At 38.8% G+C, this 10,361-nt stretch overlaps 1 protein-coding gene across 1 annotated transcript; it reads right to left on the bottom strand.

Annotated features, from left to right (window-relative positions):
• Window positions 1-764: 764 nt before the first annotated feature.
• Window positions 765-7,001, bottom strand: LOC129271032 (uncharacterized). The gene is made up of 2 exons (XM_054908382.2): window positions 6,897-7,001; window positions 765-4,114 (listed from the first exon to the last, which is right to left on the bottom strand). Exon 2 carries the CDS (start codon window positions 4,104-4,106, stop codon window positions 3,207-3,209), a length of 900 nt encoding a protein of 299 aa, XP_054764357.2. The 5' UTR covers window positions 4,107-4,114; window positions 6,897-7,001; the 3' UTR covers window positions 765-3,206.
• Between the last annotated feature and the right edge of the window lie 3,360 nt (window positions 7,002-10,361).

The following is a 10,361-nucleotide window of genomic DNA, read 5'->3' as shown; positions in this document are numbered from 1 at the left end:
TACACATACTTCTAAACATCGCTTCAAGAATTATTTTGGTAGAGAAAAATTCACTGTAAACTGGTTCACAAAGCAAAGCAGTCTTGATTACTGTGCCAATTTATAAAACAAATCACAAGATACACTGTAGTTCTACAAGATTGGTTAGACTTTCGAGCTTTCAGTCATGCTGAACCCATTCCTACTGAATTGGTTTATTTGGAGCCAGTTCAGGAAGTACATGCACTACTACATTTAACTGTGAACAGGGTCAAACATGCCTTATAGCACCAATTAAAGAACCAAACAAACTTTATTATACATGTACATACTATATGTTACAAGCTTTAAAACGAAATCAGACAGAAACATACTTGAAAGTAGTGGGGATGTATATTCCCTTCACTGCAAAGATCGGTCCTTATTGCAATTAACCTCTATAAGAACAAGCAAACATGTCTGGCAATCTTGTCCCATGGAGCTAACAAAGTGATATTGCCATGGCAACTAAATGATTATGATGAAATTCATCAAATTCCATCCTGTTGTGGTGATGTGACTTTTGGCTCTGTCCCATAACACAGACACAGTGGCTGCGTGTTTATAGTGTACCCGAAATGCTTTCAAATATCTTACAGATACAGCTGTTGGGTCAGACATGTACATGTACTTGTAATTCCAACTACCAAACGTGGGTTGGGGGTGCTCGAGCTACATTATACATGTGAATTACATTGTATATCATGTACATGTACACATATCATTGGATCGATTTTCGATTTTTTGTGTCTTCTGTCGGTATCGTTGAGGCACTTGTTAGAACTGTAAAAGTCATTCTATTCACTATGAAAACACATCCTTCTATTTACATTTAGATAGTGAATTATCTAATTTTGAGGTATTGTTACAATGAAAAAGATTGCAATTATGAGATTACATGTACCAATTAATATTAAAAAAAAACATCTCCCAATTTGATCTGCAATACAGTACTCAATCTGTGGGGCATCAAAGATGAAGTGTCCAATAAGACTATACTGTTCAGAATTGGTGGGAACATTGAGGATGTTGTCCTTGAAACATGTGCTTGTACTTGGGAAGTTTAATTCAACTCCCAAGTTATTTACAAGCACTCTGTCTTGCAAACTACCGAGTACAAGGAGCCAACCCAACCAACAATTCTCTTGAGTTGTTGACAAGCATTAATAGGCTGCATCTTGTAGACGAGTGAACTGCATGGAGCGAGTCAAGGTCATAACTAGACGAGAATAGGTCTGTATCGGAAGGATCTTTGCAACCAGGACAGTCATGGGGTATAGAGCCCTTCTCTTGTGACTCACTTCTTTTACCTGATAGTACATACATGTATACAGGAGCTTGGAGTGAATGAGTGTAAGGAAAGCCAATGATCAGAATGGTTGCACTGACTTTAAAACCAAAACAATACGAGAGTCTGTAAAGGTAAATGTATATGTACATACGGAAATGCTCAAATCCTGAACAAGTTTGACATTTATTTTCAAATGGGGACAGTTAGTTTAGGACACAGGTCTTCATTTTTTTCCCTTGAACTCTTGTACATTTATGGTGCTGAATTGTGTGGTGGGTATGCTCAACATGAGAAAAAAACTACAGAGATGTCACTCCCTCAATATGTTTAAATAGTAAAGATCCCTTTACTCTATAAAACCGAGATGGCATTTGAAGTTTTTAACAAAAATGTTTTGGGCCAAAAAGAAAACTTTGGTGTAAAAATGAAATTATCCATGCAGATTTATGTGTTATATCAAAGGCAAAATGGTTAATTTTCAAAGTTCACATGGGGCATGTACATGTAAACGTACATGTAAAAGTGAATTTTAGCACAACTTGTCACTTACATGTACATACCAAAGTACATTATGCTCGATGAGGAAAAACACAACAATTGATGACATCTTTCTGTTGCAAATTGATTTCTTTTGTTTGTTTATTTCTCTAATCTTAATAGATTTTTAGCAATTTAGGAAGGTTGTGCATCTTCAATCTTTCCCACAATTGTATTCGACACCTACAAAAATTGGTGTCAGATGAAACTTGATCTACCCAGCAATGAACAGCACCTGAAAGCATGCTCCTTAAGGGACATTCACCAGAAGGTGAATGGGAAAAAATGAACTCCGATACTGAATCCTGCAAAGTTAAAACTTGGCACTTTACAATGCTTGAACAAAGATGATTAATGTGCGATTCCATACTGGGGGACTGTCATGATGGGGTAGATGCCCATTGATGTTGAACTATCCAAATGCTATCAGCATTGTCTTTAAGAAATGACAATAGGGAGTTTTTGCACTGTGATGCAGAACACTTTCAACAACATAGAAAATACATTGTCAAATCACTCAAATGCCATTCATAACCAAGAAGGCTCTGTTGAAAATGGGTGAATCAAAACAGCAGATTCGTCTTGGACTCTGGAAAAACAACAGATTGGCAATTTTTCGTCAGCTCAAAAAATGCTGTTCCGGTTCACCAATTTTTGACAAAGACCTCCCAGCTGTGTTCATTGTGATTTGACTTCCATTTTCAATACATTTATTGTGTTCCTGACTGTGTTCTGTGTTGCGGTGCAAAAAAACACCCTAATATCACAAAGACTTCTGGGTGTGTCATAAATCTGTTCTTAAGTCATGAATGACCTTATACACGACTAGTGACCCCTTCCATTCTGAATGTACATACTGTATATGTGGAGCGTTGTGGATTAGTCTTCTGACTTTGAAACAGAGGGTCGTGGGTTTGAATCCCAGCCATGACGTAATTTCCTTCAGCAAGAAATTTATCCACATTGTGCTGCACTCAACCCAGGTGAGGTGAATGGGTACCCAGTAGGAAGAAATTCCTTGAAAGCTGGAGCGCCTAGGTAGCCTAGCTAAAACCAGGGTAATAATATCCAAGTCCTTTGGAAGCGCATAGAGACGTTATTCATAATGTTTTATACGCTATACAAGAACTGATTATTATTATTATTATATCCCATTTTAGTTGACTAAGCACCTGACATGTTCCGGTTGTGAATAAAGTCATTCATAATTTTACAAACATCTTCATGAAATACCCACCTGCAATCCTCTCATCTGTGCTATAATTTAGACCAGATCAAGGTCGATCCTTCTTGTGTTATATCAAATATTTATTTAAAACCATGCAAGTGTCAACGAACACTGAATAGCTAGCAAAAAGGACTAGTACCTACCATACTTCACATTGTTCCACATGGAGAGCAGCTTGGATTTGACCTTCTCTGACTGGTCATCTCCTGCGTCATCACTGGCAGTATTTCCCTCATCCTCAACCTCCTCATTGGCATCAAAGGATGTTGATCTGGAGTATGATGACCGTCTCGTTCTTTCCCTCTCTTCACGCTCCCTCCTCCTCATTGTGGCCCGGTCACTAGAATTGCTGCGAAAGCGAGATCGGAAATCAAAACCTTTGGTGTTAATTTCCCCACGGGACCTTCTTGAAGTCCTACTTGATGGCTTGGTCTTTCCTGGACTGCTATATGTTGGTGAGGACTTGTCCATGAATGAGGGCAAAACTGATGACTTCTCCGCACTACCCACGTCACCATCATCCACATCGGTTGAATTTGAATTCTTACCCAGGTAGCCTAACCTGAATTTGGTCCAAGCTGTCTTGGTCCTCTCTCTGTCTGAATTCTGTTTGTCCTTGCCTTTGATCTTGGGCATCACTGGCTGCGGGGGGTTCGTCTGGACCTCGGCAAAGTCTAAAGAATCATTTGATGCACTCCGCTGAACACTTCCCATTTCTGTTCTCACCTCGTCATTGCAATCCATGGGTCTATTCTCTCGTTCTGTTACATGGTCTTCCATGTTCAGGTTGCCTTCATGAGATCGATGGCGCCCTTTGATGTAACCAAAACTTGACCTGGATTTTCTGCTGGAGTTTGGTGACCTTGAAGATGAGCCAGACGGTTCCGAATCCCTCTTCATCTCCTGATCATAACTGCTCCTCTGCATTGATGTACCAGGGCTCCTCGCACCTTCATTGCTGTCCATTATTTCTGCCAGGGTTCTTTTGGTTGCCTTCCACACTTCTGCAACAGGCTTATTCAAGAAATCCATCTTGGTATCTGAGTTGTACAAGAATTAATAAAAACTACATCACATTGGTATACTGAATTAATGACAATGATCCTACAAGTAATAGAGTCCAACCTGCTTTATATAGGCCTACACGTAGGGTTAATTTTTGGATTACAATAGGGATTTAAGTTAGGTTTAGTATAGGATATACTGTTAAATCCAGGGTTCAAATTAGTCATTCCATTAGTGTGTGGAATTTACAGTGGAGCAATTGTTGCTGGAGCAAATGTCATGGGACCATGTACATGTATAATGACCACAAGTTTGATTTGGATTTAAATATTATTCCAATGCAATTTGGAGGGTAACCTCAATTTAGCAGATGATTATATTACTCTTTGAATGCCTCCAGGCTAGTCAAACTATGTACCTGTAGACCTGCATTTATTATGACTGATTAAAACATCATCTACAGGTAGCTCTTGATAATCTCAAATTATACAGATTAAATGTTAGCACAAATTCTTAAGGTTTGGGCATTAAAACATTTTCTGAAAATAACATTCAAACATTTTTATGACACAATAGTCAATACTTGCAAAGTTCTTAAAATTGCTGTCTCATCCAGACAAATACATATAATCTTCCAACAGTAATCAAACATGAAAACTGGGTTACAGATCTACTCCATTCGGCACTAAAGCAGTTTTGCACCAGCCGACTTTGAGCAAATTTCCTAACAGAAATTGTTCGCAAGTGTCATGTTAAGTCTCTTAAGGCTTGGTCACATTTCGAGGTCAATAAACAATATGCCCACCACTTTTCCAAATATCACGATCGGGAACGGCTGTAATTCAGCTTCGATCTTGACGTTATCATTCAAATTCTCAGTCAGACATCACTCCGCTTGGCTTCGCAGTAATTTGATATGGACTGAAGCGACCAAAAGATTTTGGTCGCTTACTTCAGTCCATATCAAAATTATGGTGAAGCCAATTGAGGCGATGTCTGAGAATTTGAACGATGACGTCGAGGTGAAGTACAAGTACACCTTGCTAGCAGGATATGTACAGTACATTTACCTCAGGCGATGGTTCATGGAGGCTCCACTACACTTCACTACACCTACTGAACGATCGGGCAATAAATACTCGTTCTAAAAAACCAGTGACAAACTGTGTCACTTTAAGGGGGAAGAGTTCCATATGCACCCCCACTAAAATTGAAAATAAAAACATGGAGAAGGTTCAGAATAATATATATCTAGCCATAATATAGAACATATATGATGGGGGAGTGGAAATACATACCAAAATATGGCTTTATTCCGTCAAATTTTGAGCAGGATCAAGTGCGTGTAATTGTCCATAGACATCGGTTTATTTAGTCAGTAAAGGGTCTGTGAGTCTAGACTAGTCGAACTATCGGTTGATAATCGTTAAAATACCCCTTTCGGTATCAGCGCTTCTCGCTAGCATAGCGGGAAGAGGTCTTGACTACAGATAAAATGATGTGAGTTCGAGTCCTAACTAAGGTAAGCAACAGTAAAAAAAAATGACAGAAAAATCTGAAGTGAACTAACTGGAAGTCTCAACAATCTTTTATTTTTGGTGGGGGGGGTGCATATATGGAACTCTTCCCCCTTTATGGTTAAAAATACCCTTTTTACACAGGATTTTCTTAGCCCCTGACTATCGCTAACCCCGTACTATTCTTAACCCCGTACTATTTTTTTTCCTTTTCACACATGCAAAATTGTTATTGCTAACCCCGGATAAGGAATGCTTGCTTTTCACACACGAAACTCGCTAACCCCGGACTAGTGGTAGCTCATTCACTCGTACCCTTTTTACACACGCTAAAATTTTCTTAACCCCGTATACTAGGTGGGGCTAAATTGCCATTTAGCCCCACCTATAGTACGGGGTTAAGCTTAGCCCACTTTCGTTTTACACTAGCTATCTTAACCCCGTACTATCGCTCTTAGCACCGCAATTGCTGGGATAACCCTGCTTTTTTGCAGGGCCAAATAATCCCGTACTAAAGGTGGGGTTAGCCCACTTTGCAAAAATGCTGTGTAAAAAGAAAGTGGGCTAAGCTTAACCCCGTACTATAGGTGGGGCTAAATGGCAATTTAGCCCCACCTATAGTACGGGGTTAAGGAAATTTTAGTGTAAAAAGGGTAAAACTAAAAGGCAACACGTCATGTAAAAAAAAGACATTAATCGTACTCTACAGTGACTATAACTATAAGTATAACTATCGGACACAGACTCGATCCTTGCCCTTTCTTGTAAACGATTCACCGCCGAATCCAAAAATGGCAAACGCTGGTCATGCGCAATTCGACTTGGTGTCGAAGCCGAAATAACCCGTTCCAGATCTCGATGTCATGCCACATTTCATGGATTTTCGGAAAAGCGGTGCGCATATCGAACTTGATGTGAATTAGGGAATTGCTAGGATGACATTCACAAACAATTAATATCACAATTAATGACCCATGTTATCTACAGTAGATCTAACGTTAAGTTAGGCCTATACAGATTACAGTGTCTGTCTGACTGCTGTAGACGTAGTGTCTATGTGTAACGTTACCTGGCTCTGACCCTTGCTGCCGCATTCCCAGTTCACGATCGATGCCACCCCGGCCGCGCTGGCGCTGGCAGTCACCACCAGCGGGCTCCGCTGCCGAAAGAGCAACGCAGAGGTCAAGCGAGAAGGAAGTTGTCATTACCGTACTATTAACATTAACTTAGATCTAAATAGACTTCACCAGTTCAACATAGCATATCACTCAGTGCATCAACAATGGGGTAAAAAACTTACGTTATCGGATTTATCCTCAGGTCGCGTGACAAAAAGTAAACATTATCGGGAACTTGCTGGGCGTGAACTCTTGCGATCGCGAATTCTCTGATCCCGTGTGTGCACATTGCGCGCGCGCGTACGTACGTACCGTGCATGGTGATGGTGGTATACCGAAGAGCAAATAGTCCAGTCAATATAGAGTTTGACCCATGAGATATTCCACTGAAATGCTTTCCAGGAAGGTCCCCTAAACAACATACTAAAAGTCCCAAGAAATCCAAGCAGTGGAAATTCATGAAATTTGCATATTATGCAAATTAGCCATAAAAAGTTAGAAAAATAAGGAAAATAGCCCAAAGATTACAAATTGAGTGTCCAAAACAATTTAATTTGAGCGAAAATCCATGATAAATAACTGTATTCAATGTTCTTTGTCAAAAGTGCAAATAAATCTACCTCATTTGCATAATATGCAAATAAGCATCCTTATATGGAAAAATGTCAAGGTACTGTATTGTGATTTTTCTCTCATTAACTGCTTGAAAATTTCATAAATATTGAAATTTACATGCTGCTATCACTAAGGACGTTGAATACATGTGTATTCAGCTTAGTGTCCGTAGTGTAATTTGCATATTACGCAAATAAAAAATAAAAAAAATATATCTAACATGTTATAAATATTCAAGAAAATACACTGGTGATACATCCCTCAAAAAAATTGCAAGTAGATTATCTATTGAAATTGGAATATGGCAATACCTTACAGGAAGGTTTCCTAAACACCATATTAAAAGTCCTTAAATATACAAGCATATAGGAAAATCACAAATTTGCATTTTATGCAAATTAGCCATAAGAAATTACAAATAAGGAAAATTAATCAAAACATTGGAAATCAAGTGCAGAAAACAATACGAATTAAACTTAAGCCCATGATAAGTTTTACAAATTTAGTTTTTTTTAAATAAGAAATCGTTAATAAATCTACCTCATTTGCATATATATGAGCATTTTTATATGGAAAAAATCCAGAAATTTTTACTTTTCTCACAAAAACAGTTATGAAAACATTTCAGTCTAGATCAATATGATGTGATCACTAAGAATGGCAAAAACATTAATAATCAGCTTAATATCTGAAGTGTAATTTACATATTATGCAAATAAGCATCCGACATGTTATAAATATTCAAGGAAACACATCGTGATACTTTCCTCTAAAATTCCATGTAGATTATGTGTATTAACCATGATGACCTTCCCTACATTTCTTGCTTGGTTGATATTGACTTTTGTCACGAGCAGTTACCCATTCATATTGTACAATGATGAGTCCATTCTACATGGATCCCACTGCTTGAATGCTTCATTATTTCCATCCAAGTCTTGCTCTCTTCTTGACTTTGTAGAGACTTTGCGTTTCTTGTGAGTATAGTCCACGCTAGCAAGCTCCTGGATTGCTAAGTGATCAGCACAAGATGTCACACCCGTACAAATAAAAGCCCATTAGCTTCGAATATTTGGTCCTTGTAGCACACCACTTATAGCTTATAAACTTGGAGTCCTTGTATTTTAAGCGCATAACGATACATTTCCACCCTACATAATATCAGAGCTCTTATCTCAGCATAGACCAACATGCAGTCTCAGATCAGCAGATCAAGCATTGCTGAGGGAATCTCTCACCCACACAACCTGGGGTGACAGAGCCTTAGAACTGCATCTCTGGACCAAAGCTGTGGAATAGCCTTCCCCAATTTATCAGGAGAGCAGAGACCCAATCAACTTTTGAGTCGTACCTTTCTGGTCCCCACTCCAACATTATCCCAAGAATAACTCAATTGTAGCATTACTAGAACAGTACTTTAACTGAATGATGATCCTAAACACTGTTTGAAGACATTGAAATTTGTGAGATATTTCCTATTTTTGAGCAAGCGCCATGAGCGGCCCAGCTGAGGCGGATACCGGCGCTTTACAAGAACCCATCATCATCATCATCACTTGTCTTGGTGGTGAATATGAGTACTTGCTTGGATCACAAGATTTCTGGGCATGCTTAATAATAGTAACAATGGGCATTTGCCTATACGAGCGACATGAAAGCCATTCATAAATTCATGATGAAGGCTTAAAGTGCATTATAGGCATCTTTGTCAGATACAGGACTCGTGATTAGACGTTCTTGCTGAATCCAGTTGCTGCTTCATGATGAAGCATCCATTTTCTGTTCTTTCCTCTTTGATAAATCTCCTATGGCAACCATCTCCAAAAATTAAAGCTATAGTTTCTAAGGAAGTCGTATGCTAATAATAATATTAATGTCCTGATATTTATGGTAAACAGAAATTCCTCAGTGAGACAATGAACAAATCAGATGGAGGACTAAGCCAGATTATTGCCTTTCCAACAAGAGGACACAACACAATGGAATACCCTTAACATCACCATCAAATGCCATCCAACATTGATTAGACAGTGTGTACCACTTTCAGGATTTATTTGCCACAATGTGTTACTCACGGGTATACTGTGAGGTTATCCAGAGGAATAAACCTTTTAGTAATTATGGTACGACTAAGGATGTTCTTCTGGAGGAATGCTGACTTTAATAGTGTCATGCAGATGTACTTTGGACAATCATACAACTCTCTGTACTGAAATCCGACAAGTCGAGCATAGGAGACTGAATGCCAATCAAGAGGACTTAAACAAGAACAGTACACCGTTAACCATGTCTTCTTCCGACACAAGTTGCCTCAATGGACAATGGACATAAGTTGTGTCGGAAGATTTCAAGAGTTTTAGAGAAAGGTTGGAAGGCTTGCACATTTTAGAGCTCCAAAAGCATCAGTAAGGTAAAGCTCAGAATTGCTACAATGCATTAAAGAGGACCATAAGAGGATTTGTATACAAGCCTATAATACATAATTTGTTGACCGGATTGACAATGATCCAGGCTGTAACAATTATCATGTTGGGAGCCCATAATATCAATAGATATGACTACATTGGAAAAGCATTATTAAAGGATGGCAAAGATTTTTAGTCTTAGTATTCACCACTGATCATGATGATGATGATGATGACGCTGCTCTACAAATCCTGGGACCCAGTCCTGACCCAGATATGGCCAGATAACATATTGTTTAGTCAAACAGGTGTAGCCAGACTAATGAAGAAATTGTTAAAGAAAACACCCTTCATGAAGCTACTATGCCAGACGGAATCTCTGCTACACTTCTTAATGAGACTACTCATCAGATCTTACCTGCCATAAGTTTGCTTTTCCTGGCCTCCCCCCCTTTATCATGTCATGTTTATACAATTTTCAACAAGGTATAAGTCGTTCTCATCCATATAAGAAAGGGTTGTCAACTCTAACAAACAACACACCAGTTCAAATACTGTGCTTTGTTCTTGCCGATCCCATCATCTTGTCAGACTAACAACGCGGCTTAGGAAGCGAAGAACATATTT

The sequence above is a fragment of the Lytechinus pictus genome, chromosome 11 (genome assembly GCF_037042905.1).
Source record: "Lytechinus pictus isolate F3 Inbred chromosome 11, Lp3.0, whole genome shotgun sequence".
NCBI lineage: Eukaryota > Metazoa > Echinodermata > Echinoidea > Temnopleuroida > Toxopneustidae > Lytechinus > Lytechinus pictus.
Note: the sequence above shows the minus strand (reverse complement) of the source record. Positions and strands in the feature narration are given on the sequence as shown.